Here is a 27995-nt window from a genome sequence, read left to right as displayed (position 1 = left end):
AGCAGAAAATTATATTTTTTCCTCCACGAAGACAACAGCTGTGAACCAATAACAGGAAATGATTGAGGCAAAGGCAGTACAAAAAGAAAGCAAGCCAGGGGTAAGTCTCAGACAAAGAGGCTCGGGAGGTACCTCATTGCTCGCTACAGCTTCCCGAAAGGAGGTGTAGGGGGGTGGGGGTCGGTCTCTTCTACCGTGCCTGCAGTGAGAGGACTAGGGGAGATGGCCTGAGACAGATTCAGATTAAGTATCAGAAAAATTGTTTTAACTGTTACGGTGTTCAGGCATTGGATTAGGTTGCCCAGGGAGGTGGTGGAGTCACCATCCCTGGAGGCATTCAAGAGGCGCCTGGATGTGGCGCTGTGTGATGTGGTTTAGGGGTTACAGAGGTAGTGCTGGGTGGGCGGTTGGACTTGATGATCTTAAAGGTCTCCTCCAACTTTGATGGTTCTGTGATTCTACATGAAACAAGCGGCCAGAGGAAACCGAGGCCGTCACCACCCCTCTCTCGACCCTCGGCCCCGGAGCCCAGCGGACAGTCCCGGCCGCGGGCCCGGAGCATGCGCGGGGCCGGGCCAACGTCGCCGCCGCCCCCGCCCCGCTCACCGCTGCGCTGCCGGGATTTTCGGAGCCGGTGCCGCCGCCCCTCTCCGCGCTCAGGGCCCCGACCAGCGGCAGCCACCGACCCCCCAGGCCGCAGGTAAAGGAGGGCGGAGACCGGCGGGGGGGGGTCCCGTCCCCGCGGCCCTTTGTGCGGCGGTCGGTCCTCAGGGGTGGGCGGGGGGCTGCGGGCCGGGCATGGCGGAGCGGGGAGGGGGCGGCCGGTGCCGGGGCGGCTCTGCTGGCGAGGGCCGTGTTGGCCCCCGCGGGGCCGCGTCGTGCTCCTGCGGGGCCGCCGCTCCCTGCAGCCGGCCGGGGGCGGGGGGAAAGGCTTCTGCCGGCCCGAGGGGCTCCTCCGCCCGCAGACAGGGAAAACGGCGAGTGAATAAGCCCCCGCGTCCCTCCGCGGTCTGGGGGCGTCTTCTGACCTCCCGTTCGGGCTCCGGGGTCGTTGCAGAGAGTAGGCTCGGACATTTGTAGTAACTCCTCTTCAGACGGGCTGGATGGTGCTGCAGGGGTGGGGTGGATACGCCGTGCCTTTTCGGGCAGGCGGGCCCAGCTTCGGATCTGAAATGGAGGCAGCAGGTTTCGGAGGTGAGTGGATAATGAGGACAATTGCTTCGAGGCTAATTAGATATGTATCAGGAGCGAAATACCGAGTTATTAGTGGAGAACGTATCTTACAAAACAGTTCCTTGGTTCCTGATGTCTCAGCCTGACCTCCGGGAGGTGTTGTCCTGCATCTGCTTTAAAGACGAATTTTGGGGCTCGTAAGCTTCTAAATTCTGGAAAGGGGAACCAGTGTTCACTATAGGTGCCGACATTGTGGCCTGCTGTAATCTCTCCACGGGCCACAGGCGGAAAGCACTCGGAGTAGCGCTTTTTGTTTTGGTTTGATTTTTCCTCTTCCCCAGTATTGGCTGGGGGTGCTTTCAGAGACAGCGGACACTACAGGCTGGCCAGGTTGGAGTTCAGCACGATCCTGTGTTGTTTGTGTTCAGCTCCGTGCTTTCCGACCTGGAGAATGTGTCGGGGAGCCCGTCTTCTCCCAGCCACGCCACGGAGAGCAGTTCGGGATCACTCCCACCCTCAAGACTTCCTGCTGGCAGGCTCGGGGTGTCACGAGTGACGCGTTTCACAGGTCTCCGACCAGTGGCCCGGCACTTCCCTTTGGCAAACAGGATCTTCTTAGTGGGAGGTGCTGGCACTGGCAGTCAGTCTTTCCAGCCAAGGGTACTGAGAAGTGGGGAGAGGTCTTTAATTCCAGGTTTTGCAGGTCACTAGCTGGGTTATGTCAGCCCCTCTTGCCCCCACGCTCTTCCTTTGGCTTTCACTTTTGCTTTCCTAAACACTTGTGCTCCTCACAATACATGGAAGTATGGAAATGATCGAGGAAGACGATTCTGATGTTGTAGATGTTTGAAAGAAAAGGAGGTTGTACTGACTCACCTTTTGTGGTCAGTGCCTAAAACTGTTACAGCGCCTGCTGAAACTCGTGCTTATAACTGTGCATAGCTCCACAAAAGCCATGGGCAAGTTCTTCCTGCAGTTACTGGTGGTCCCTACCACTGGCAATTGTTATTTAAAAATCTTATTTGAAACCAAGTGCACTATTTTTTTTTGGCTCTTGCATTACCTGACGAGAGGTATTTGTGTTACAACTGCTGCTGCAGAAATTGAAAATACCATATGCAAAGTTTTGAGCTCACTGAATGCAATTACAGTGGTGGCAGTTATTCTCTCTAATTGGAAAACCAAAACCACGAACAGGTGAGATTATGATGAAGGAACCAGCCCAGTAGATCCTTGGTGACAGACACTTGAGTTTGTGAGCCCTTGACTGGGGAGGGGATTGTCAAGTGGCAGGATAAGCTGCTGGAGTGTCATCATATGTGATCTGAGAATTAATATATGTTTAGCTTTGCTAGTGCTTTTCTACAGAAGGAACCTTGGTCCTCGCTATAAACTAGAGGAAGGTTGAAGTTGCATGTCTGTGACAAATGTAACCAGTAATTGCGTGCAGAGTGAGACTGGTCTGTGGAGAAGAACTAAAGCTGGCCAGGGTGTACCATGGAAGTTGGTCCCTGGGACAGGGGACCCAGCACTCCTTGTGCTGTTCTCTACTGCTGTGCGGATGCTGGAGATCACCAACTGCAAAGTGCTGCTGTTGTGTCCCTTATTGCCCTGCCACGGGGTGACTTCTTTGGGAACACACCGTCCTTGGCCTGCCCTCTTTTCCTGCCTGCTGCCGGGGGTGTGCTGGCTTTGAATGTGTGCCAGTGCTTGGGCCTGCACCTGAATCTATGAGAGCTGCTGTAGCACAGAAGATGTCGAGTCTGAGTGGTGTTTGCAGCGGAATGCAGCATTCAGGCACAGCTTACCTGACCACAGGGTTTACTGGGCTTGGGCTTACGTTTGCTGTTACCCATTTGGGATGAGCAAAAGCACTTGGTTGTTTGAGGTCAATGCTGGATTAAAACAGAACTTTAAACGGGCTTTAAATGTGTATGTTTAGTTTATAAAGCTTCCAGGCTTTAACTGTGTTTGGTTTAGTTGCATCAGTTAGTAAAAAATGTCAGTGGCAATTAATTATTACAATATAATGGTCCACATGTTCACAGTTTAGATTTCTGTCACATTTAGGGCATGCTTTTTTAAAGTTTTAATTGTAGTTTGAGATGATACTGGAGCTGTTGGACACTCTGCTGAACATGCATAAAGGCTGTTGATGAGCTTAGTGTAATATGAAGAGATGTCCTTTGTGTTACTGCAATATCACATTAGGCATCTCTGTGTGTGGTGTTCATTTAGAAATCAACTTAATATCTGCACTTAGAGAAGCAGTAGCTCAAGGATTTATGCAGCGGTCACTTTTAGTCTGGAATTTTTGCTAAATTGCTGCATGAATAAGGATCTCTGTTCTTTGGATGAGAAAATGAATCCCCAAACCAAAAGCTTTTAATAAATCTTCCTCATTAACTGTGTTCTCAGTGCCTTCTATAACTTGCAAAACTGTACCACATTTTGTTGTTTTCTGTTTCTATCCCTCTCTACCCCCCTTATTGAAATGTTCCCATTTACTGTTTTGGAGTGTTTTATTATGGTTTTCAGAAGTTCAGCTGATCTCAGGGAGAGTGTGAGTGAAAGAGCTTTGGAAAAATGGGATTTCCTGAAGCCTCAGGTGACAAGCTCTAACAGAGCTGGATGTCAGTGTGGTGCCTTAGAAAATCATGTGAAGTGGTTTATTTTTTTTGTTTTGCTTGGGTTTCTCTTCCCCTTGGTTTTGTTGTAGTAATTCCTGATAAGTTGTCACAGGGCTCTCCCAACATCACATGAGAGCCAACCTGGAGTCTCTGTGTTTTGAAATTCACCACTGACTCAATCTTCCTGGTTTATGGTCTCTTGCTGTAATTACTGTGTTGGAAATGGACATAGGAAGCCAGTTAGTGGCTTCTTGCTGGATCTCATGGTGTAACCCCAGCCAGCAACTAAGGGCCACACAGCTGCTTGCTGGATCTCCCTGTCCCAGCAGGATGTGGGGAGAGAATTAGAAGAGTAAAAGAGTGAACCCATGGGTTGATGTAAAGATAGTTTAATGGAACAGAAAAGGAAGGAAAAACATTAATAACAGAGTTGGAATATATAAAATGAGTGATGCACATTGCCCCTGTTCACCACTCGCTGACCAATGCCCAGCTAGTTCACAAGCAGTGGCCTTTGGCATTGTTTCTTCCCCACTTTATCTATGAGCAAGATGCCATATGGCATGGAATATCCCTTTGGCCAGTTTGGGCCAGCTGTCCTGGCTCTGTCTCCTCCCAACTCTGTGCCCCTCCATCTTTCTCGCTGGCAGGGCATGAGAAGCTGAAAAGTCCTGGACTTAGTTGTGGCTAAATAGTGTTTACACTAAAACAATCAGTGTGTTATCAACATTGTTCTCATCCTAAATCCAAAACACAGTACTGTACCAGCTACTGGGAAGAACATTATCTCTATTCCAACCTAAACCAGATCACTGGAATATCAGAACTGATGAAAGTGTTTAGATAGTTTGGATAACAGAGGGAAAGCTTCTGCAGTTTTATATAAAATACTGCCCCAATTAGGAGGAGTGCGATTAGCTTTTTCCTCTTAACCCTCATTATTGCATCCTGGCCTCCTGAAGTCTGTCTTTGCAATGCTTCCTGTGAAGTGGTTTTCTCTGTATAAGCTTTCTCATTGTTGAGACTTAACTTTCACAGTCATAAGTACATTAAATAAAACCTATTACCCAAAGCCTGCTGTTGATAACAGATTAAATGGGCAGTCGTAATGGAATTTATCTGTAGTGTCAGGTATCTTTAGTGCTGGCTTGCAAGTCACAGATCACTTATTTGGCACTTTGTCTGGTTTATTTTTCTTTCTTTAATTTTTTTAAGTTGTAAACTCAGTAAATATCTGACAGCTAACCATGTTGTTTGTTTGCTTTCCCATTTGGTTTTTTTTCAGTCTTCCCTTTGCCTAGTGAGATTTCATCAAAATGTCTCTCTATCCTTCCTTAGAAGATCTGAAGGTGGACAAAGTTATTCAGGTATGGTGGACTTTAAAAAAGATGAGTTCTGATGATAGTAATATATCTGATGATATTTAATCTAGGTAAGGGAAGATGTATTGTGGTTGGGAACTTGTTTTACCATTGTACTCTAAAGGGGAAAGACAAGCTCTTTACTTTGTAGCTTGATATAATGTCATTAATGCTTAATTTACTGCCTGGATATATTTATTTTTAAATTTTTATATATTCATTTATATTCATGTTGGGCACTCTGCTGAACAAGCATAAATGCTGTGGATGACCTTCAATATGTTGATATGCTGGGGTTTTTTGAAGCATAGATACTTGGTCTTAAGTAGACAAACATAGTCAGTCTCTTCACATACTTTGGCTCTGATATGATGATTGAACTAATTAACCTTCCATGTCTCACTCCCACTGTCCAAATCTGTGTCAGAAGGCTTTCTTGGTCATTTGAGCACCCCAAAAAAAAGAAGCACTGGCTGTCTTAATGCTGTCTAGAATCACAGACTTGTCCACTGGCTATTTCTTGGTAGTAACTAGGTCTCTCAGGACATCCAAGATTATCACATTTGTGTAAAATCCTTTATGTATAAGAATATTGGTAGTTTTATTATTAGACATGATGAGGACTAAAAAAATACCTGTGAAACAAAATGGTGGAAAACATTTTAATGGATTAAAAACTCTGTGAGAAATTTGACATGAATATATTTCACAAAGGGTTTCCTTGCTTTCTTCAATGTTTTACCTTTTCCTGAACTTAACTTGCATTCCCTCCCAGTTTAAGCAAAGGCGAGGAGTTATACTGAGTTTTAAGGTGACTGCTACTTCTGTCCTTGCTGTTCTCATTGGGAAGCAGTCAAGCAAACTGCATAGAACAGCTTGTTAACTCTGCTGTGCTATCCCAAAGTGCAGTGCCTTGTCTCATCTGTGTTTTTATGTGTGGGGTGGGGCTTTTTAAGTTGTGGGTGCTATGTTGGGATTTCTCTTTGTTGTGTCCACCCACTCCAATCTTCTTATCTTACCAAAGTCCTTTATCTACAGTTAGGTAATGCTGAACTGAAAAATGAGTAGCCTGGAGCCAAGAATGTGCTTCTTTGTCCTTTTATTGACCAGCTGCTAGGGTTTATATATTACAATGGGAAATTGTAATAAATGTAATCAGTAAGCCATTCCATTTTCACTGATATGTTTCATAGAAACGAGCAGGGACGTCTTCAACTTGATCAGGTTGTTCAGAGCTCAGTCTAGTCTGACCTTGAATGTCTCCAGGGTTGGGGCATCTGTAACCTTTCTAGGCAGTCTGTTCCAGTGCTTCACCACCCTCATTTAAAAAAACTTCTTTTTTTGTATCTAGTCTGAATCTACCCTCTTTTAGTTTAAAACAGTTACCCCTTGTCCTATCACAACAGGCCCTGCTAAAATGTCTGTCCCCATCTTTCTTATAAGCCCCCTTTAGGTACTGAAACTCTGCTATAAGGTCTCCCCAGAGCCTTCTTTTCTCCATGCTGAACAGCCCCAGCTCTCTCAGCCTTTTCTCACAGGAGAGGTGTTCTACCTCTCTCATCATTTCAGTGATTGTTTCCTCTGGACCTCTCCAACAGGTCTGTGTCTTTCCTGTGCTGGGGACCCCAGACCTGGACGCAGCATTCCAAATGGGGTCTCCAAGGACAGAGTAGAGGGGCAGAATCACCTCCCTTGACCTGCTGGCATCAAAGGCTAAATTATTTGCCTCTCCCAAGTAGTGCATTATAAAAATGCTATCTCTTTAAAAACATCTCAGAGCATTATTAGAAGAAAAGCGGGCAGAGTACAGAAAGACAATATCTGTATCCACAACAAGGAAGTGAGATTAAAATGACTGCAGGTTAAAACAAATGGACTTGTTACATTAAATATTATTCTAACCTGTTCTTTTTGTCCCTCATTTGAGTTGGAGCCTATTCTTTTAAGTACATGTGATATTACTAAATAATGAGTCATTCTTGCTGTGAGACCTTTTTCTGAAGACAACTTCCTGGAGTGTAGAGAACTAAGAAGTCTTCTATTTTTATGCATTTCCTTAACATCATGAAGTAATTTGGCTGTCGTGTTGTGTTAGATGATTTATGTGTCCTGTTCAGCATGATGTTTCACTGTGCATTTAGTAATTTCTCCCCCACCTTTGACATTCAATCTCAGGAAAGTTATTGGGAGAGCTATTTCCATCACGCTTAACAGGCCTCTGTAAGGCAGTGTTTTTCACTAGTCACGATTACACAGGGCCAAAAAATAGTAGCTGAGGTACTGAGAAGGAAGGAAACTGGCTTACTTAAATTAGGTCTCTTATATTTGTGAGTCAGTCAGCAATGCAGAAATTAAGCTTTATGTGTTCACTGTAGTGGCAAGTGCTGTAGAAAAATCATTTTAGAAGGTCTACTTCTTTCAGGAGATATTAAACCAGTAACATTGGATTGTGTGGAACTTGACACTTGAAAGGGACTTCAGTAGATCTCACTAATAACATCCGTAAATGGTGAAGAGGTAAAACTGCTGCTATCCAGATGAGAAAGTAATTGCAAAATACTCTGCCAAAGGTCATACCCTAAAACTTAACGTTATAAAGCTTTGTCAGCCAAGTTTAATGAGTCCTTTAAGGCTCTTTAACTTGCTTGATGACAAAAACAGAACAGGCTGATGGTAAAGCCTCTCTGCATTATAATTGTAGCTTTGTTTCTGAGGAAGATATGAGTTCACCTACTGAAGAAGTTGTGATACTACTATAGCATGTTGTATTGAAGCTATTTATTTCAAATAAAAAGATTGACTTCAGCACTTCAAGATAAATAGTAACTAGCATGTACAAAAGAAAATTTTGAGTCTTCTGTCTGCATAATAAAGATTTTGTTTTTCTTGTACAAGATAACATATGTGAGTTTCTTTGCTTTTAGGCTCAGACTGCCTTTTCTTCAAATCCAGCTAATCCAGCAATCTTGTCTGAAGCTTCTGCTCCAATTCCTCATGATGGAGGTAAGCTCATGTACTGTATACTATCCTAATGTTGTGGAAAGTGGTTACGAAGTACTGAAGTTAACGGTACAGTCAAAAATACCTATAAATATGTAACCCTGTTTACAAAGGGCAAGACCATGCCTTTTTGGAAATGCCAACACCCACCTTGGTAAGGTGCTATAAGAGTCAAAAAAACAGTGTTTGCTTATAAAAGGAAGTTGTGGCAAGTACTCACCCATCTCTTTTTGAAACCTTTTCCAAGTGAGCCTAACATAATAAGATTTGTTGTTGGTACCATTGAGCTCTTTTTAACTCTTACCTCAGACAGCTTGTTGTCCTTATTTATCCACCTATATATTTGTAAGCTTTAGAGGTCAGCATGTCTGAGTGTCATTCTTCTCCATATGAGCTTGCTTAGGGACAGACAAACACAAATCTCTGTCAAAAGAGAAGTGCCCAGGAAGGTGGCGCTAAGTGTTGTCCTGCAATCAATATAAAGCTTCCAGCAGATTTTGGAATCAACTGTGTGGTGGGGAATCCATCAGATCTAAAGCTGAATGACTTGTACCCATTTATTCTTCTTTTCTCCCATGCACATGTACATCCATGAAGGTGCACAGGTATGTTTGAGGTCAGAACTCTGGATTAGTAAGTTACCCTTGATCTGAAAGGCCTAAAGCCTCTGACCAGCAGCAGTGCTGGAATGGCTGTCAAGAATACTGGTGGACCAGATATTAAAGCTTGGTGGATATAACTTTGTCTCCAGTTCTCTGGGCGCCTGTGTGTCTAAGATGACTTTAGGGCAGGAGTTTGGATAGCTCACCAGATAGTTGCCTCTGGTAGATCCTTTCTGGAATAGATACTGGCCTAACCTCACCAGACCAGATTGGATTTTGCTTCAGCAGTCCCTTCTTGGCAGCGTCCTTTCTGCTGTCTAGAGTTTGAATTCTCATGTAGTTTTTTGGCCAGCAGAGGCAAAGCCATAATTTTGACAGCTGTCATTTTAATTCAGCCTGTGTGAAAATTGCTCAGAAACTGTTTGTGGCTGTAGAGTCATTAATCGTTCAATATATCCCAAATGAAGGGAGACGTACATCATCTATAGGATGTGCCAAACCCCCCTGGAAATTCCTCTGTCCTGGCAGAGACAGGAGACTTTACAACATCAAGAGCTTTTGGATATGTTCTGCTATTTGGAGCTCTCTCTGTTTTAAATGAGAATGTAATATAGCCAGTAAAGATGCATCATATGTTGTGGTCTTTAATGGAGAACAAAACAGAAAAATTGGGTAGCTGCAGAAATTTTGTGCAGTGTTGTGTATAATCCTATGTGCTTGAAAAAGTAAGCAAAAGTAGAAGATTCATTCATGAAAAGCTTATTAGTCAATATTGCTGAAACTACAATTTAAGAGATTAGTCCAGAGATATGGTCAGAGAACTCTCATGTGAAGCAGTGTATTGAAGAGAAAAAAAGTCTGTTGTTTGAACTGGCGTTCACCTTGCAGTAACCCTTGTTCCTTCCCAGAAAATTTGACCGTTGCTGGTCAAATAGTTTATAATAGCTGTTTTTATACATATACCCATAAATGAACCCTAGAAACCTAAGGTTTGTGTACTGGGGAGGCTGTTTGCTTCTGAAGTCATCCTTTGCACCACCTCTCTGTCCAAGCAGCCTTTTCTGTCCCCACTGATTCAGTAAGAACGTTGTGTGGACTCAAGTGTTCTCATAACTGCTACTTGTTAAATGGCACCAGTTAATGATCTGTGGAATGTCAAGAGCAATATCAATCTTATTTCTGGACTTGTTCGACTCAAGGTCTGACAAGTGTCAGTTCAGCTTGCTTTCCTTCCACTCCCTGCATCTCACTCCTTTTGAGTATGGCAGGATATTTTAAGGGCTGTGTGTGGTTTTTCTTGTTGAGAGGCATGTCTAAAGCCCCTTCATTTTGAAGCTGTGAGAAAATGGCAGCTGCTTTGTTATGAAGACTCAAAGCAGCCTGTAGAGCTGACCTTACAACCAGGAGACTTCTGTAGAAACCTTCCCATGCCTGGGACCTGGAGTATCCTTGGCATGGATGCCTCTTGCAAGTGCTGTTTTGAACTTGGTGGAAAGTCCGTGTGTGTTCTTCAGCGCACCTGGTTTGGGGGTAGGAGGGAGAGTAGTTTCCCACTAATCGCCCAAAAGCTCTGAAGGGTAGGCATGTCGTCATGGACTGAGCACAGTGTTGGTTTTGGAACCTGTCACCTCATGTCTTATGTTGTTTGTGCTGTAAAGAATGAACGGAGTAACTGAAACTGAAAGTTCACCGTAAACTCTTTATCTCAGAAATGCTACTTTTTTTGGTTGCTCTTCTAAACCAGTCTTGATTGAATTGAGTTTTTTGTCATAATTTTCCAATTAAATAATTACAATAGCACAAGATTTGTTGAAGTAATTTACACATAAAACCAGTAACTGCTCTTTCTGTTAAACCACCATGTATTGATTTATTATTGTTTTGTTTTTCTTCTATAGGCTTATACCCCAGATTGTATCCAGAACTCTCTCAGTATATGGGCCTGAGCCTCAGTGAGGAAGAGGTGCAGAGAAACTTACCAGTGGCAGCAGTTGCTCAGCCACAGGGTGTAGGTACCAGTCAAGCATGTTTTAGAAAGCAAAAGTATAAAGACTAAATATGTATCTAGCATTCTAGAGAGCAGACTGTTATTTGTCTTAAGTACCATACTTGACTGAGTGGTGAATTGTTGTTAAGTAACAGTGCCTATTTTAATCTGGTCTTAAACTGAGCTTTATGTTTCCAGTGTTGGGAGGGGGTGGGGGAGAGCTGGTGTTGTGATTTAATTTGTGTACTGTTTTTTGTAAATATTACTTCATATAAACTGACATATAGCTATTTTTGAAAGTTGAAACTAAGTTGTCTGGCTGTTTTGTTTTAATCAGCAACTGGTAACACGACCTTCTACTAATTACATGGTAGCTCCAGTGACTGGAAATGATATTGGAATTCGCAGAGCAGAAATTAAGCAAGGCATCCGTGAAGCAATTCTGTGTAAAGATCAAGATGGCAAAATTGGGCTTCGCCTAAAGTCTGTTGACAATGTAAGTGTAGAAGCTTGCTTTTGCCTCTAGAGATCTTCTTGCTGAACTAATTTAGTAGAGAAGTTAATGTATGGTCACAAAATTGTCTTCTGTATAGTGCTTTCCATTAGCAGAATTTTAGTCCTTCATTAGATCCGTAACTAGATTTCCAGCTGTCTGGACTCGGATCTGAATTTACTGTGGCAATTTAGTGACATGTGTTTTATAACACCTGAAAATTACTTGTAATATTTATTTTCTGCTTTAGAACATGCATAGCTGCTGTGATACTTTTTAGAAGTTCAGGACTTCTTGTCTCTATCTTTGTGGAAATACTGGGCAGTACTTAATGTTCAGCAGTATGCAGAGAACTGCCCACAGCTTAGAAGTATTTCCTCTTCTATAGAAGGTCCTTAAACATGGTCTGAAGCTTCTGTTTCAGGATCTTTTGATTCTCAACATGGAAAATGCTACTCTGTTTGTTCTGTTTGTGTTTTCTTAGATGTGTTTTGTTTTGGGTTTTTGTTTTGTTTTTTTTTTTTAGCATGGCAAGGCCATTTAATCTGAATGTTTTAAAAAAATTAAACTGACTGTAGCATATAGGGTTAAAATGCTTCTTGTAGTCCTGCTAACGCAGCAAATGGGGTTTTCTCAGGGTAGCATGGGGTGGTGTTGGGTTTTTTTTTAACACCACTTCTCCCCAGAACTATTATTTATACTTTGCTTTGATACGCTTTACTTGGTTTGTAGGGGTGCTTTGACTAGAAGTAGTCTTGTTTTTTACCTGAGGTGGTAGCAAGTCATAGTTGATTAAAAAGTTGAAAGCTAACGGGGTTGTGAAAGAAGGAGAAATTTGCTATGTTGTTTCTAGCAGTGCTCATCTATTTCTCCAGCTATATATAGACTACAGTGTCTGGCAAGGGAAATATTAGTTAAATGCAGCTCAGATATGCAAATTTACCACCAGTTTGTGGTGGTCCAGTTGTTCAGATTTCCTGTTAAAACAGGAAAGTATTTACCCCTTCGGGTAAGAATTCAATTCAATTAGCTCTTTTTTTTTGTTTGTTTAGAGATCTAGACAGAACTGATTTGTTAATTTTCAAACTTTATTCTAGGATTAATTATCTGTCAGACTTTTAAACACATCTCTAAACAGACTGATATTTCAAAAATGCTCCTTAATAATAATTAGCAAGTCCTTCTGTCTGTTTGGCTGGTATTGCATAGAGAATGGGAAACTTTAAAGGGCTTTGTGCTCTGTCACTGGTCTTCATCTTTAAGGAAGAACTTCATCTCCTCTCCTCTTTTTCTTCTCTTTTGCAGGGTATATTTGTCCAGTTAGTTCAGGCAAACTCTCCAGCATCCCTTGCTGGTCTGCGGTTTGGGGACCAAGTTCTGCAGATCAACGGTGAAAACTGTGCAGGATGGAGTTCTGATAAAGCACATAAAGTTCTGAAACAGGCTTCTGCAGAAAGGATTTCAATGATCATTCGGGACAGGTAAAGCCAGCTGCAGATACGGATTGTCATTATCTGTCTCGGAGTAATTCTATGGGGCTTGGGTCTCCCCTTGCTTTAGCAGGACTGCAGGCATAAAAAAATCTCTTTGTCTATGTACTTAGCAGTAAGGATCCTCAGAAATGTTCCCTTTTGTGGGGAACAATCAAAGTGGTTCTTAACTTGAAAACTTCCTGAGTATGATGAGGCATAATGTTTTTCCAAGATAAACTAGTGAGTGATAACACAGGTTAAACTTAAACCCTGAATTGAAGACTTCTGTGCTTTTTTAACAACACAACTCAACTTTTGCTTATACTAAATGAAACAAGGGTAGTACCAAAATATTTGCTGTATTAATGGACAAATTTACATTTTATTTAGCATGGTAGTTTTCTTGTGAACTCTGCTTACATATGACTTAATGCCAGTTTTACTAACAGTGTGCTTGATGAACCCATACAGATTTTCAATTGTATTAAATGACAGGCTTGTAGATAGTTGTATGTAGTAACAACAGGTCATATTCAATTTAAGGTCTGTAGGCTGCAAGAAGACAGATGATGCTTGATATGAGGTATATGTCTTAAAGCCTTTTCCAGGTTTATTCTTGCTTAAGAACCAAATTTGACCCAGTGGAGGGCAGCTACTTCTAGCATGTATTGAATCAAAATACTCTGGTGATAGATTCCCTGCTGTGCCTACCACTTCTGTGCCCAACTCCCCACCCCCTTCCTATATTTACTGCTTTTTTAAGACACAGTTTAAAGGCTTATTGTCTGTAAAGCAGTAGAAATGTTGTTGGGGAAGCCTTATACTCCAGAATCTCGTGGTCTACCTACAGTTGTTAAAACTACCTGTGTTATTTTATCTATCTTATAACATTTGTAGAGAAAACTTTATTTTTAATGGACATTTGTGTGTGTTTGTTTGTGGTGGTGGGTGGGTGGATGTTGTATGGGATCTTTGTATTATTAATCCAGATGGTGCAGAATGTCTGTAGAACAGGGAAAACATGTAAGGTTTACAAACAAGTATATATTGGTATAACAATATTAACAAAATAAAGTTAAACCCAACTACTTTTCATTATAGTTGATGTATGAGTCAGAGTACAATTACTTTTTAAGTTAAAGATGCTAAAATAGCATGTGGTTCCTTTTGTGGTTTAGTAGACTGAGCATTGTTTTGTATTTTAAATGTCTTTTTAGACCTTTTGAACGCATTATTACTATGCATAAGGACAGCTCAGGGCATGTCGGCTTCATATTCAAGAATGGAAAAATAACCTCAATAGTGAAAGACAGTTCTGCTGCGAGAAATGGACTTCTTACAGAGCACAACATCTGTGAAATTAATGGCCAGAATGTAATTGGATTGAAGGTAAAATATGTGGTGCGTGTGGAGAACTGGGAACTTTTTAGGTGCGCATAGTATCTGTGTTTTGGAGAGGGAAAAGGTTTGTAATATATTGTTTAATGTTCATAAAAAATAAGATAGTCAGTCAGTCATGAGAGGTACCTTGATTGGAGAGAGATACAAGTTTTGAGGCTTCTTTGCAGTTTTGTATTGGTAGGCAGTGCAAGTCATTCCTTCTCTCTGCCTCTACCTGGTGAGGCTGACCTTCAGTTTTTATCTGTAGTCTAACTTTGCTGGCAAAACTAAGAATAAGCTTCCTCCTGCCAGCCTGCCTCAAATTTTAGCAGGAATTCTGTGTAGGATGTCTGTGTCCCTTCTCTAGTCAGTTCATGTGAGATACTTAGCATCAAATATCTATGAAGTGGCATTGCAGGTTCAAGTGATTTGTCCTGAGGGTTAAATATTCCAAGCAAGTAGTTGTGGGTCCCGTAAGTTGCATGAAATGTGTCTAGAAAAAGCTCTTGAACTGCTGCTTTATTGGTCAGCTCAAGCTGTGTTGCTCATATAAATAACTTTTTGTTTAATAACAGGACCCCCAGGTTGCAGACATCTTGGCAACAGCTGGAAATGTAGTGACCATTACTGTCATGCCTTCCAGTATTTATGAGTATATAATAAAGAGGTAGGTAATAAAAAGCAGCCGTGGTGTTAATTATAATCAAGTTGACAGTGACTATAAAATGCACTCACTAAACTCTAATTACAAACTTTGCAGGAAGACTGGAGGAGGGGGTAGGGGGGAGTCTGAAAATTTATTTAATCTGATGTTTTGCTTAAACTGTGTGTCTTGTTTCTGTTTTTAACCTGTTCATATGTTAGTGATGATCCTTTGCCTTTTCCTGTCTGGAAAAACCCTTTCTAAACATATTTTGACTAAGCTTGAATTTGTGAGAACTTTCAAGTATGTGGATACCACAAGTATTTGTTACCTTGTAACTAAAATATTGTTTCTAGTGCAACTAATTCTGGTGACGTAAACATGATTCTTGGCAGGATATAGTTGGGCTTTTTCTAATCCTTTGGCAACAGTGGCTTTCTACAGCTAAATCTGTCCTGCAAAAATATGTTTTTGAAGTTGCTCGAAATTAATAATGCTTCAGGTATAATTGAGTCTTTTTTCCTGTTTGGTTGGTTGGTTTTTTAACCCCCTTGGCTCTTTCTACAAGGCAGTTTTCATTCTAACAGCCACCTTTCCCCTTCCCCCCCTTCCCTTGTGCTTGGGATAGTACTCTGCACACATGCCCATATCCCAAAAGATATTGACAGTATTGCTCAGGTACTAATAGAAATGTTGAGTGTTGTGGGCTTCTCTTTCTGTGTGCACTTTGGTGCAGCTTTCTGTAGCAACATATCTGTTCTCAAAAATAGTGGAGTAAAAGTCCAGCTTTTAACTTGTATTAAAGGGCTAGCAATGATAAAGATACAGTGAGCAGAAGCATTAGTGGTCTTCTGCAGCTGTCTTACAAAACTGAATGCCTTTTCCTTTTATTTAGGATGGCAACTAGCATCATGAAAAGCCTGATGGATCACTCTGTTCCTGAAGTCTAAACTTGCACCATGGATGTGTGTGTACATATATATAATGATGATTCCACTAAACTTGGGCTGTTATACTCAGTGATCTTTCTTCTGCACATGAGCCTTTCTGGGGGCTGAGAGAAGATATGCTGCATCAAGCATTTGCATCTATAATGGCTGGGAATGTTACCGTTCAACATATCTCATTTATTCACACACTGTAAAACTCGTAGCCTTACATGCTTGACAAATGTGAAATTCCAGTTGTGTTATGACTTCTTTTCCTAGGTCTCTTATTTAGCTTACTATTACTATAAGCCATTGCAACTAAAGGAACCAGGTGTCACTTGCAAAGTTAGGTGTTGTTACCCAGGACAATGCTGCGCTTTGTATGTTGAAGACAAATGAGTATTTTTACTGCTTTTTGTTTGCAAGAGTAGATTTGAAATAGAGTATTAGAAGTATGGCTAGTACTAGTTAATTTTTTGTTCTAGTAAATACTGTTTACACAAGAATGCCAGCTAAGCTGAATATAGCTCAAGGCATCAGTCAGTAAGTAACCGTAATTAAAGTAGTGTACAGATACTCAAATCTTTTTATCACTTGTTATACAAATTGTAACTAATATGCTTATCTCTCGCCTTAACCATGTTCTTTTAAGGATTCAGACATAACCAAATAAATGACTGAAACTTTAGATCCTGTGTGTGTGCATACTTAAGATGAGTTAAGACAGGCTTGTTTTATTGAGGTCAGTTGCAGGCAACAATGAAGACAGGAAATACAGTGTAAAATATCTAAAAAAGCTCACTGCCTGTGACATTGAAATGTTTTAGAAGGATAGCTCTGGGATACTTTAAACAAGATGTGCTTAATGGAAGAAATTCTTCACTGTGAGGGTGGTGAGGCACTGGAACAGGCTGCCCAGGGAAGTTGTGGATGCCCTGTCCTGAAAGTGTTCAAGGCCAGGCTGGATGGGGCTCTGAACAACCTGATCTAGTGAAAGGTGTCCCTGCCCCGGCAGAGGGGCTAGAATGAGATGATCTTTAAGGCCCCTTACAACACAAGCCAGCTACAAGACATGCTAATTGTAGAGTTGGAATTTAATTTGAAAACTGTTTGCAGCTTGCTGGGTCTGGCTGTGAGGGAGTTAACTGTTGTTGTAGCAGCTGGTGTGGTGCTGTGTTTGAGGCTTGTGACCAGGGCAGGGATGATAACACACCAGTGTGTTTGCTGTTGCTGAGCTGTACTTGAACTGTGTCAAGGCCTTTCCTGCTTCTCCCTCTGTCCCCTGCCCCCAGTAAGCAGGCTCAGGGAGTCAGGAGGCTGAGAGGGAGCACAGCTGGCCCAAACTGAGCAAGGGAAAATCCCACACCCTTTGACATTATGCTCAGCAATAATTTTGGGGAGAATCCTTCCAAAGCAGTTGTTGCTTGGAGACTGGGCATGAGTCTGCTGGTGGGATCTGGGAAGTGATTACCTTTGCATCAATTTTTTATTTTTTTTCCCTTCACTTAGTAAACCATCTTTTGCAATCCACAAGTTTTCCTAGCTTTTGCCCTTCTGATTCTCTTGCCCATCCTGCTGTGGGCAGGGTGAGGGGGGAAACTCTGTAGTGGCTCAGCTGCTGGTTGGGGTCAAGCCACCACAACAGGTCATAGGCATATTCAGCTGAAACTTTCAAGTTCAGTGATCTGAAGTTAAATACCAGTTGTAGTGATTTTTCTTTTTTTTTTTTTTCCTCCCCTGTTATGTTCCAGGTTTCAGCTATGAAATTTAGGATTACTGAACTTTGGTCTTCCTCATAGTGGGCAGTAGCCCAAAGCATCGAACTTCAGTTTAGTATAGGTATTATTTGTTCTAAGATGGATTTGGGGAATCACTTCAACTGTTCATTCAGAACTGATCTGGATCCGGATTTGGTCTGGGAAGGGTGGTATCTTAATTATTTACTTGCTTGTCCATTTAAGGGAGATAATACTTCAAAAGATGTTTATAAGAGATCACATCAAGAAGAAGGGAAACAGTTCAGAGATTGGCAGTCTGCAATAAAAGGAGTCTCATCTGCCAGTCCTTTATTAGCATGTGTAGCTAATTGCAGCTTTTCCAGTTTGTAGGAAAAGCAGTGATGGGGGAAGGCTTAGGGTTGTGGATCTGAGCCACAGACCTGCTCTTTCTGGGATGACTGAAGTTTAGCAGTGGAAGCTCAACTCTGCCTGTCACGAAAAGCCTTATTGTGTAGATTCCTGTTTCTCAAATTATTTTCTCAGTTATGGTAACCAAGAGAAAACCATCACACCACTTCAGGCTTTAGTGGTGATCAAATTCATCCTGGGAGTAATTTTAATTGGACTGTTTGGTTACTAAATTATGTGTCTCTGGAACCACTTTGGCAAGTATGCACTGGCAGTAATTGCTGACTTCATCTAACATAGATATAATTCAGGCTCATGGGCACAGGACTTGTGGCCTGCAGCAGTCAGCTCTAAGGACCGTGGCTTAGCTGTGAAATCCTTGGAGAAATCCCAAACCAACATACTGAAATGCTGATCAGTTTTTACTTAGGATCAGATGAGGCAGCAGAGGCCAGTTCTATACCTAAAGCAGGTTGATCAGTGAGGTTTGGCCACCTAAACTCCTTACTAAAAACAAATCTGTCTAAAACTAAAAGTAAAAAAAGTAAACAGAGACAAAAACACGTTGGGGGAACGTAAGAAAACAATACTCATCTTGTTGTTATCAAACAGATAGCTGCAACTAAGGGGGAGATCTACTGGAAATAACGAACAGGTACAACTTCAGTACAAGTACTTAGTGTTTTCCTTCCAGCTATAGCATGTAGCAACCACAAGTGAAGAATAATCAAAAAGCTCCTGTTTTAAGGCAGAAATTACCTAGCATTAAAGAGTAACTTACAGTTAAATGTATATACATAGATTAATTTGAGCTAAGCTCCAAGAAAATCGTGATCTATATGTAGCTCCTTGCACACATATGATTTGTAAAAAAAAAAATCCCCAACACAACATACTAACATAGTAACGGGTTTAACTTGATTCCCCCCCCCCCCTTTAAAAGCTATGGCTGCTTTAGGCAATGAAGAAGCTGGCTGATAGCTGTTTTGTGAGCATGCTTTCCAGCAGAAAGTAAACCTCAGATGCACTCAAGAGCTATGCACGGCCTGCATCCATATTTAATCAAAAGAAAGTTAAGAGTATATTCTCTCTGAGGTAGTTTAAGTTGAAACTGAGGGGTCACATCTTTAGGGTCATTTTCCTCTGGTTTAGCTCAGCAAGAGGACCCCTAGTGAGAAAGGACAATCCTCCAACACGTTTTCAGGCAAGTGTAGAAAAATCACATTCTATCTTTGCCTACACACAGATATTTTTGGGAAGTAAATAAATTGAAAGGTGAAGAAACTGTGCAGACACCAAACATTCTCCTGCAAGATTAAGACTGGTACCAGCAGTGTGATACGGCTTATTCTTTTGCCCCATGTGCCTTCCCCACACACACTCCTTGATTACATAAACGTTCAGTTATTTGCTAAGCCAAGTGAGTAGTGCAGCTGAAATAAATACCAGTTTGGTTTAATACCACTGCCTTACTGAAAAGTAAGTTCACACTCCAGCATAATAAAAGATCAAGGGAGTGAGAGAACAGCCCTTAACCACAGGCCATTTGTTTTACAATACAGCTGTGCTCTGGAATAGGCACTGGGTGTCAAACCCAAGGCAGGATATCTACAGACAGAGGACTGAGTGAACATAATTCAGAAGAATGTTTGTCCTGGACACATGGACAACACCGACAGTGGAGAATACCAGCAGTGAAATAAATATTGATCTTGGGTCATACTCAGGCAACATCACCACTGCAAATGCTCATTGCTGTAATAAATCATTTAAATACTATTTCAAGTCTCTCACTTCAGAAAAGCTCCTGACAGGAAATGATACGCTGGAGAATAATCCTTGTGCAACACTGCTTTGTCCCTGGGTTAAGAGAGTAACCCAGAATAAATCAGGATAAGCCCAGGAGCTGTAGCTCTTTTAAATGCTGTATTTAAATTCTGTCTCAAAGGTGATTTGAGTTGAAAGTGGTTGAGAACACTAAACAAAACATGAAAATGCTGGATTACTAAGAGAAGGATAGTAATACAAGTCATGAAAGGCAATAGTAACAGAGCATAAAAGACTAATTTAAGGCACAGGATTAGGGGAATACTTATATCAACACATGTTATCTGTAACTGTTCTCTGTTAGGCAATCAGTTTTATGTTTGTCTTTCTTTCAGGCCAATATATCAGTGCTATTTTTCAGTAAGAAAAAGCAATATAGAATACATTCTTATTCTGCTCTATGCCTTTCCAAATAACCACAGCTGAAGGCTATCTAGCAGACCAGACTGACCACTGCTCAGAACAGCAGCTGCCTTGGTGCACCAAGCAGTATTTGCAATCACATGCATGTTCACTAAGAAGGAAGGTTGACTATAACACTAGAGGTACACGCATCATGTCATGAGACATGACACGAAGCTGCAGATGTCCTAAAAGGCTTAAATTAAGAATCAAATGCTTCTTCTTTCAAACCAGTTCAAACAGCAAGCCATGATGCATTCCATGTAAAGCAAACAATGACTGCAAGTTAAGAGCTCTTTAATTACAGAAAAATAGGTCTTTAATTTCATATCAGTTATCATTTTAGACAAGCAATTTCAGTATGATAGTCCATGAAAAACAAATGCATACGCTATGGAAGTTAAGAGCTCTCAGTGAAGTCACCATAACATAGAAAGTTGTAGTTGAACAAAGCTTCCTATCTGGTTGAACTTCAGCAACCATCATTGCACACAGTTAAGTTCCTTTAAAAGGTTTCTTTTAAAATTAGAGTTCCTTTAAACAGCTGGAGGGAAAGGCACTTAGTATTGCAGTTTCCAGAACATGATTTGTTTGTCTTCCCCTCCTGTAATAACACTGTTGCACTGTTCATTCATCCACATGGATGTTACAGCACCTGGGAAAAAAACCCAAACAACAAACAAGTAAGTCCAAATGCAAATAGGTGTGATACTCAAGAAGACAGAATAGATCTTCTTAAGAGAGATGATCTTTGTCTGGTCATTAGTCTGGATTACACTAACACCATATATGCTAAGAAGAATTTTAGTAGCCATCTAGGTGGCTGCTCCTATTCACAGTAATGATCTCACACTCCATTGCCTCAGCTGACTTTGTGTACTAGAGAGACAACATCAGCTGCAGTGAGGAATGCAGGGGGCACACTAGGAAAAGAATTCCTGGTGAAAATGAGCTTTTTTGCTCTGCCATTAGGACTTCTCATGTTAGAAATGTATTCACATCTTCTACCACATCCTAGAAGCCCACTTTCAAAGACTCCCCAGCTACAAAATGATCTCTACACAGGTCAAGTTCCAGAGTACAAGCTTACAGTGGGGAAGTTTGACACAACTGTTCTTAGTCAAATAGCCTTAAAAACCGAACAAAATAAAAGTGAGAAGCTTTTGTCCTTCAAACAGCTAATGGTTGCTAATGAAGTAAGACTATACAGATACATTTAATCAGCCTAGAAATCCCCATCTAAAACTATTTCTCTAGTGAACTTTACTTAATTTGTTGTTAGAGTCAGTCTGGATAGACTGTGACAAAAGATACAGTACAGTCTATACTATGCTTTGACGGCTATGAGGTAGAAAAATGTTGAATTTGAGATGTGTGAATTAGAAAAACTGAAAGTAATTTCCCTCTTGCCAGTATTGTAAACAGCAATATTCCTCCACTGTTATTAGATTTTCTAGGAGGCTCATATGGATCTATTTTAGTTCTGGTGTTCCAGGTAACCCTAACATCAGGAACAGCCCACTGGCTGAGCAGATGGCTCTCAAAATCTTTCAATTATTATTCAGTTACTATTTGATTAACAGAGCTGAAAAACGGGAATCTTCCATGAATTTTGAGAATAAGAATAGTTCAGGCATACCTGTATGTCCTTTGATTCTTTCAGTAACTTTTCCTCCAAGAAGGTCCCAGATCAGTAATTCACCAGACTGAGCTCCCGATAAGATGGTGTTTCCATCCCATTTGAAGCATCTGCAAGTCATTCTGAAATCAGTTCATTGTCAAGCTTTTGTATAATGAGAGCCAAACATTTCCAAACTAAGTCAAAAAAGAATTGAAAATAGAGGTACAAAATCAAAGGATACTCTACCCTTTAACACAGTCTTTCTGGAAACCTTATTCCCAAATTATTTTAAAGTGTCATGACCCGAACTTGCTTCTCTGACTGCCCTAGATCCAGCCAGACCTTCTCCCCACCGAAGGATGAAACGTATTTCCATAACAGAAGACCCAGTCAGCTACATATATGTATGATATCCCAGTACTCTCATGAGCCACCACTTTCACTTCTGCCACTTCATATTCCTGAAACACTCACTTGAACTGCAAAGATGACTTTCCAGTAAATAACTAATGAAAATATATATGTGCATATGCATATATATTAATGTAAACCCACAAAAAAAGTGAACAAGTGTATTCCATGTATGGCTGCTATATTTTTACTCCAGTAACTGAGGAAGCATTCCATATGTTTACCTGATAGACCATAAATAACTGTATGCTTTTCAGTTTGTGGAAAAAAATGATCAGTCTTTAAATGTAACAGCCAAACTTTCTTAAGATTGTTGAAATAAAAAGGAAAAAATTAAAAAAATAAATCAGTATTAGTGACAGATATGATTTAAATAAGAGAACTGTCTCCTTGCTAGACATGTCCATAGCTCAGCTGCTATAAGAGCTGGTTAGCTATAGCTGTCATCATTTTTTATGGACCTTAATGTTATTGTTCAAAAAAACCCACAAAATAGTTATTTACTTAGATATTTGTTTGTTTTTTCCCCCAGTTTGGAAAGCTTCATTCTAATGCACGCAACATGCTAGAATGTCAGACTTTGTACTCTAAAAAGTAATCCACTAAAACAAAGTTGCTGGCATTAGTGCTCTTTCCACTCTGCTATCACCATCTCCACGGTTAGCGAAGTTGGCTTTGCAGCTTTGTCACATGCACATTTTCAGCATTACCTCTGTGGCTCATCAGTAGTTACAGAAGATATAAGCATTCCAGTTTGTACATCTATTACTTTAAAACAAGAGTCCTCTCCTGTGCTGAGTAGATGTCTGCTGTCTGTACAAAAGAAGAAAGCAAACGAACCAAAAAAAAGCACGTTTAGATATTCAGTTCTTGTTACTAAAGCAGTCTGTGATACAGCATGTTGGATGTGACATTGCCTGACCTACTTGTCTCTAAATAATTTACTGCAAATTAAGTCTCCAAGCAAGCAATGATAAACAAGATTGGTTTAGAGTCTAGACCACTGGTCTAGAGCCTAGCATAGCCCTGTGTACGATTATATTGTTTATAATGGAGATGTGTGTCAATCCAAAACATCTCACCATCCCGCTTAAAGTAGTGATTCCAGTAACATGGGTATGTTGCATGGTATCAGGAATAAGATTCCCTTAGAAATTGCCAAAGATGCGTATTAAAATCTAAAATCCAACGTACCAGGACTAAAAGCAGCATCAAATACAGTCCCAGAATGACATGGCAACTGGTGTAACACTGTTGCTGTAGTAACATCCCAAACACTAATGGTACCGTCTTTGGTTCCAGATGCCAGTATAGTATGTGCAGCATTAAGGTCGATTGTATTTACCTAGAAAGTTAAATATTCCATGATTTTCCTATTCTTTCATGTCAGCCATCTTGAGACAGGTTTTAAACATACACAGAACCAAGCCCATTGTCTGTAAGATGATATTTTATTTACAAAAAGCCTTTAATTTAATTCTGCAACATTCTAAATTAGGTACAACTATGAAAAATCCAGACCATAAAAAGTAAAAAATAGGTTGTTTTGATGATATCTTAAAATGCTTGTGGTTTGCAGAATCAGAAATGCTAGGTGACATTTCAGATTACTTTTAGTTCCCATATTGTCCATTTAAATGTAAGACTTTACCCTTAAGGGTAAAATTCTTTACTTTTAAAAAACTTCCTACCCATCAGTTGTTTCCAATTCTCTTCAGTACAGTTCTTAAATGTTACCAGAACTGTTTCAGTATTTGCCTACGTTGTGACCTGTTAAAAAAACTATTAAGAAGGTTTAGAACACAGTAATTCTAAATATCTTACTAGGTTGATGTTAGAGGCTATAAACAAAGTGTGCAGTTACACATTTATGATTCACTGCACACAATATATATTTATAGTGAAATTCACTAAGATATTTTATACTATGGTAAACAACTCAGAGGAATTTTTTCATTTGCTTGCCTTACATTAAGGGGCAATCAAAATAGCTGAAAAAGATCAGTCTGCTTCCAAAACCAAAGAAGCAAACAAACAAAAAAAAAAACAAACCCAAACCTCCCTGCCCCCATAGGGACATACAAGCTGAGCAAGGCAAATAAAGAAATCTCTGTTTATACAAAGGAATTTAAACCTCTGTTGCTTCAATCCCCCAAAGAGGACCTTTCAACTCAGGAAGCAGAGGACACTGGTACAGGATACATCAGACAAAGAAAACCCCAAAATGAAACAAAAAGCCCCTATACCTATTTCCCAAAACATGCGTTCTTAGCCCCCTAACCCAATCCTTGTGCTTTACCACTAGATCATGATTTTGATTTTAAACAAGCAATTAATTTTCTTATTCCAAGTTAGAATATCAACATACTTACACTAACATCATGCTCTAACTCTGCAAGCAGTTCAAAGTGGTGTTTTTTATTGCTCAAGGTCACTCCAGGAACACAATGCCACACCTACAACACAGATAGTTAGGTTTGCTCAAGGAAGCATTAGTATAACCCCTGACGAGTTTCCTCTGAATTCTCAGGATACAAGGAGGACTTGTGCTCACTGTGGGCCTTGCCTACGTGGCAGAACACAACAACAAATGACACCTGAACTCATTTACCCTAAGCAGAGCCACATACTAAACATGAGTATGCTGATTCCAGATAGCCTACAGGAGCCCTCCTGTGCACGGGTATATCACTGCACTGAATGTGTACTTATCAAAAAGCCACACACAAGGCTTTGGAAAATTCTTTTCTGTCTCTAATTCCAAATTATCTTTCCACCTAATTGTAGGCATGCTCTTTAGATTATCAAGTTTCTGGTCCCCTTAGCTGAAGAACATAAACTACAAAACTATTAAACATTTTGGAAGCCTATTCCACTAAGGAGAAAGAATCACCAGTCAAAGTCAGAAAACATTCCAGTTCCTCCAACAAATACAGTTTGCCTTCAAAATCCCCCTGTCTACAGTAAGTTAGAATGAACAGATTTTCTTGAAAAGTAGCACTTAGCTTTGAAACAGTTGAGATAAAACTAAATGAAGAAGATATTCTAGAAATAAACTTACTGTGATACTAGCTAAGTTATTATTCTAGTACAGCAGGTATATCCACCCCAAAGCATTTGGCTGGCTGCATTTTATAAAGTGCTAGCTATAAATAGTTATGGAAGTGTAACAAACCCATCTACAAACCTTCACAGTGGAATCCCAAGATGCAGAATATAAACGCCCATCACACCAACGGATCTTACTGACTGCATCATCATGTCCCATTAGGATATCTTGCTGTCTTCCAAAGGCAACTGAATAAAAATATCTAATAGGAAAAGGTTATAAAATCATTCCCACCTTCATAAAACTTTTTTTTTTCCCTAAGTAAAGTGACTTTGCTTCTGTAGTTTCTAACAGAAAGCTAGTGGAAAAAAATAGAAAATAGACACTGTGTTTAACAATGAATTTCATTATCATTATCTAAACCCACAAACATAACAACCAAGACACTCCATGCAATTCAATAAAGTCAATAGGAAGTAAATACACACATATGATTGTCCCATGAAGAACTTATGACAGTAGTATCTCCTGGTAAGATTAGACAAGATGACAAAGCCTGTAAGAAAAAGAAAGAAGTAGTGTTCACGAACATGATTTTGGAGAATAAGTATTTTAATCTTCTATAAACATAACATGCAAGTGTTATATGAACACTAATCAAGAAAAACCCTGGACTTTGGACACTGAACAGCAAGAATATTTAATTTCTGCTAAATAAATGTAGCACTGAAGTTCAGAAATACATGCAGAACTGATGGATCTTTTCAAATGCTGGTGTTTCGAGGACATGGTATGTAATTCCTCATTCAGGAGAAATTGGGTCAGCTCTTCATCTTGTAAGCTGCTGTCAATTCTAGATGCAAACAACTGACAGAAACCAAAAATGAAGGTTTCTTTTGATGTTTGCTGTCCTCCACAGCTACTTATCAGCCCAGCTCTTTCAACGAACAAACGTAACTACCTAATTCCTAATACTCTCAAAAAGAAACATTATTTACAGACACCTGCTCAGTTACATTACCATCACTGGAAACAACAAGGCAAAAGAAAAAAAAAACAAACCCACCAATCAGATCAGTGCTTCTGCTAATATCATTACTGGTCATATTTTAGATCTGTTTAAAAAACAGCAAGCTGCTGGACTGTAAAGACTGTTTCTTCTAGCATTGCTGCAATAGATCAGCACTAAAACTACAGAGAGGAGAAGAATAAAAGAGTGTACAAGGCCTCCTCATGAAAAACAGACTTTTGGCTTAGGAATCAGAGCTCCCTTCTTACAGTGCCAAGAAACAATGTTCCTAAGTTTCCCTTTGCTAAACACTGGGAATTGCTGTACTGAGATTCACCTGCTACCATGTCCCATGGCAGACCATAGGGTCTTGATCCTGCAACTTACTTGGTGACCAGTTAGTGCGTGCTATGGCTTCTGTTTGGGCAACCTATTTGCCATTCTTGTTTACCCTAGAGATGATGGTACAGAGAAAGCTATCCATTTAAGTGTCTTGCTGCAATCAAAGACTGAACACGACAACTGGGAGTGTATCTTTATGACCCAGGTCTGGCCAAAGTGCTCAAGCACAGGAAAAAAAAAAATCAAATTCAAAATGTCTTTCCAAGCTCTGTTTTAGGAGCAAAGGGTTGTTCAGAGGTTGCTGAGATCGCTGCTCATTGAAGAAGCATGGCTCAAATTCACCCAGCATAGATTCTACTCCCTGTGCTTGGTTTTCCTCTCCCAGCTGACTGACAGCCTTCAAACACTTGAGTGCAGTAAGGCAATGTGAGCACATGGGAGAAATCTAAGCTTTGTAATTCTGGTCCCAGTGGCAGCTCAAGGTTGCTCAGGAAGACTAGTCTCTGCTCACGCCAGACCAGCTTTGTCTACCACAAGCCCTTCCCCTGGATAGCAGGCCAACTCAGAACAGAGCTAGTGCAGAAGTAAAGTGAAACCATTAAATGCTCCTTCCCCATGTTTGCAGAATGTGCTCTGTCTCTCTGGTGGCCTGACAGAGTTTCGATTCACTCTGCTGAATTATTCACACACAGTACAATTGAGTAGGCAGGGGAAAGAAAAGAAGCATTGATGTATGCTAAGAGCCATCTCTCTGAGCAGCTTTCAGAAGATTCCCAATGATCTTGGTTTTATTTTGACAGCAACTTACCATGTTAGAAAAAGACACACTTCTCTGGATAGTTTTTGACTCTTTGGAAAACATCTTCAAAGTTGAATCTGGGGAAGATGGACAAAATAGAAGATAAAAGGACTATTTTATATTAGAGAGGATAATAATTTTGCTCTTGGCTGAATATTCAAATACCTTACTGTGAAAAGCAAATATAGGTTTCTCATAGTCTGAGAAACTTTGTGACTTGGGCCTGGGACTACCCTGTTTTGAACCAGTTACCTGCTCATCCAACTCTAGGAGAACTCTGGTATCTAAATGGAGAAATTTCTATTATTATCTATTATTACCAACATTATCTTCCCAAGCCTAGATAATATTGAAATCCTTGAGTCAAAGTCATCTGAAGGTGAACAAATTCATTACTTGAACTATTTAATTGCAGGAAATATGTATTTAAATTTCATGCCATTTTGTTCAAAAACAAACCTGCATTTGGTAAATACCTGTGCAATAATACTTACCTTGGGATGTAGTGAAAACAGAAGACCCACTGCAAGGGACTGCTATTCCAGTAATTGCCCTGTTTAATGCAAACAAGCTTGTAGGTGACTTCATAGGTTTTAAAACTTAACTACCATACTATAAATAGACTACAGTTGAAATCTGTTATTTGATCTCTGTAAGAACTAAGACATTCAAGGAGATTAAAGGCACTGCAGTGGTGTGTTATCTGTCCTAGAGACCAAAATATATCTTGATACAAAAT

The 27995-nt window shown here is 40.5% G+C and overlaps 2 protein-coding genes across 4 annotated transcripts in view; one reads left to right on the top strand and one right to left on the bottom strand.

The window, feature by feature from the left end:
• The first annotated feature begins 562 nt into the window (after nucleotides 1-562).
• On the top strand, nucleotides 563-16358 carry SDCBP (syndecan binding protein). The gene is made up of 9 exons (XM_064652474.1): nucleotides 563-700; nucleotides 5089-5170; nucleotides 8089-8167; nucleotides 10665-10774; nucleotides 11091-11249; nucleotides 12552-12727; nucleotides 13936-14107; nucleotides 14674-14765; nucleotides 15637-16358. Exons 2-9 carry the CDS (start codon nucleotides 5120-5122, stop codon nucleotides 15689-15691), a joined length of 894 nt encoding a protein of 297 aa, XP_064508544.1. The 5' UTR covers nucleotides 563-700; nucleotides 5089-5119; the 3' UTR covers nucleotides 15692-16358.
• A 3963-nt stretch (nucleotides 16359-20321) lies between these two features.
• NSMAF (neutral sphingomyelinase activation associated factor) overlaps nucleotides 20322-27995 on the bottom strand; it is a 39298-nt gene continuing 31624 nt past the window's right edge. Inside the window, exons 23-31 of one of the 3 annotated variants that reach the window (XM_064652443.1) lie at nucleotides 27751-27809; nucleotides 27266-27333; nucleotides 25595-25662; nucleotides 25245-25368; nucleotides 24430-24513; nucleotides 23252-23402; nucleotides 22768-22870; nucleotides 21665-21774; nucleotides 20322-20680 (exon numbers count right to left, since the gene is read on the bottom strand). In XM_064652443.1, the coding sequence (XP_064508513.1) occupies nucleotides 20586-20680; nucleotides 21665-21774; nucleotides 22768-22870; nucleotides 23252-23402; nucleotides 24430-24513; nucleotides 25245-25368; nucleotides 25595-25662; nucleotides 27266-27333; nucleotides 27751-27809 (862 nt within the window). In that variant the 3' untranslated portion in view covers nucleotides 20322-20585. Of the gene's footprint in view, nucleotides 20681-21664; nucleotides 21841-22767; nucleotides 22871-23251; nucleotides 23403-24429; nucleotides 24514-25244; nucleotides 25369-25594; nucleotides 25663-27265; nucleotides 27334-27750; nucleotides 27810-27995 lie in introns of those variants that run through there. The other 2 variants (XM_064652463.1, XM_064652454.1) reach the window with 2 other exon arrangements.

Source organism: Pseudopipra pipra, chromosome 1 (assembly GCF_036250125.1).
Source record: "Pseudopipra pipra isolate bDixPip1 chromosome 1, bDixPip1.hap1, whole genome shotgun sequence".
Taxonomy (NCBI): Eukaryota; Metazoa; Chordata; class Aves; order Passeriformes; family Pipridae; genus Pseudopipra; species Pseudopipra pipra.
This window is presented reverse-complemented; position numbering and strand designations above follow the sequence as displayed.

Coding starts and splice junctions, on each gene's coding strand:
- SDCBP (XM_064652474.1), top strand. CDS start 5,120: ATGTCTCTCTATCCTTCCTTAGAAGATCTGAAGGTGGACAAAGTTATT. Junction 8,168..10,664: donor TCCAATTCCTCATGATGGAG/GTAAGCTCATGT, acceptor TTTCTTCTATAG/GCTTATACCCCAGATTGTAT. Junction 12,728..13,935: donor TCAATGATCATTCGGGACAG/GTAAAGCCAGCT, acceptor ATGTCTTTTTAG/ACCTTTTGAACGCATTATTA.